The sequence below is a fragment of the Suricata suricatta genome, chromosome 4 (assembly GCF_006229205.1).
Source record: "Suricata suricatta isolate VVHF042 chromosome 4, meerkat_22Aug2017_6uvM2_HiC, whole genome shotgun sequence".
In the NCBI taxonomy this organism is placed as follows: Eukaryota; Metazoa; Chordata; class Mammalia; order Carnivora; family Herpestidae; genus Suricata; species Suricata suricatta.
The window spans coordinates 936,175-937,367 of NC_043703.1; the positions used below are offsets into that span (position 1 = coordinate 936,175).

Genomic DNA, 1,193 nt, shown 5'->3' on the forward strand with positions numbered 1-1,193 from the left:
GGGGGGGGGGGGGGGGGGGGGGGGGGGGGGGGGGGGGGGGGGGGGGCCTGCGGACGTGGGCTGACCGCGGGTGGCCATTTGCCTCCCCGCTCCCCGCAGAATGACCATCCATCTAAATGCCCGGCGCTGCCGTCTCCCTAGAGACCATGAAGGAATTATTAATGAGCCCAGAAGGAAAATACGTCCCTGTCTGTGGGGGCTCGAGGCCTTTCTAGGTCACGGAGCTGTGCGCACTTCAACAAACGGGCCCTGACGCTTACTTTTCCACAGCGGACCGTTTCTGGGATTTTGATTGGTAGTTCAGCGCCATCTTGGTCTCCATGCCCGTGTAGATGGCGACACCTGCAAGGCAGAGGCCTGCGGTCAGAGCGGCAACACGGTGGCCGTGCCCTCGCACGCACGATAAGACAGAGTTCTGGACACAACACGTCATAGTTTGAATTTCACTTGCCAAGCCAGCTGTCCCTAAACAGCCCATGACAGGATTCTTCGGACTAATGAAATACTTTTTCCCTGCATCATACCAATCTCCACTTCCTGAAGCCACGGTTTTAATATACTGGGTTTTCTGACAACAGGGCACACGTGCATGTTTTTAAGTCGCCTCAATTAAAAGACAAACGTAACCCACAGAAATGGGAGATGTTACCAAAGACACGCAGCCACTGAGAGAACCGTGCTGTGGGAATACACTGTGTGGACTCTCCCGTGGACACGACTCTGTGTTTCTAAGTCAGAAACTACAGGCACTTGACACGCAAGCGACAGCCTGAGGCGCCACCGCTTCACCGTCCTCCGCACGGGTGTCCACCGCTGCCACGGGGTCCACACAGGGCACGGGGAGGCCGTTGGTGGCAGCGCTGTGGACTTTCACTGCCCCGTGTGTCCTTAATGTTAGAGGCTGTTAGCAGGAATTTGCCAGCTGAGACACTGACCGAAGATCTTCTCGGTGTTCTTGAGCGTGGCCCCTCTGAGAAGCAGGTTCTCCGACCCCAGCGGCCTGCAGGACAGAGGGACCAGAGACGCCCATGGAGCAGACAGAGGGAGGCGCTGCAGGCGCGGCGTCAAGGCCAGCCACTACAGACTTGGCTCCAAGAGGAAATCGCGTCTAGGAAAAGGCGCTTCTATTTGGAGTATGAGAGTTAGTGCTGCTCCACGTAAGGGCATGTGGCCTTCCCGGGGGGGGGGGGGGG

At 58.1% G+C, this 1,193-nt stretch overlaps 1 protein-coding gene across 1 annotated transcript in view; it reads right to left on the minus strand.

Annotated features, from left to right (window-relative positions):
• ATP11A (ATPase phospholipid transporting 11A) overlaps window positions 1-1,193 on the minus strand; it is a 51,611-nt gene that overhangs the window by 41,222 nt on the left and 9,196 nt on the right. The window contains exons 8-9 of the mRNA XM_029938392.1: window positions 936-1,000; window positions 261-342 (exon numbers count right to left, since the gene is read on the minus strand). Coding sequence (XP_029794252.1) covers window positions 261-342; window positions 936-1,000 — 147 coding nt within the window. The remainder of the gene's footprint in view (window positions 1-260; window positions 343-935; window positions 1,001-1,193) is intronic.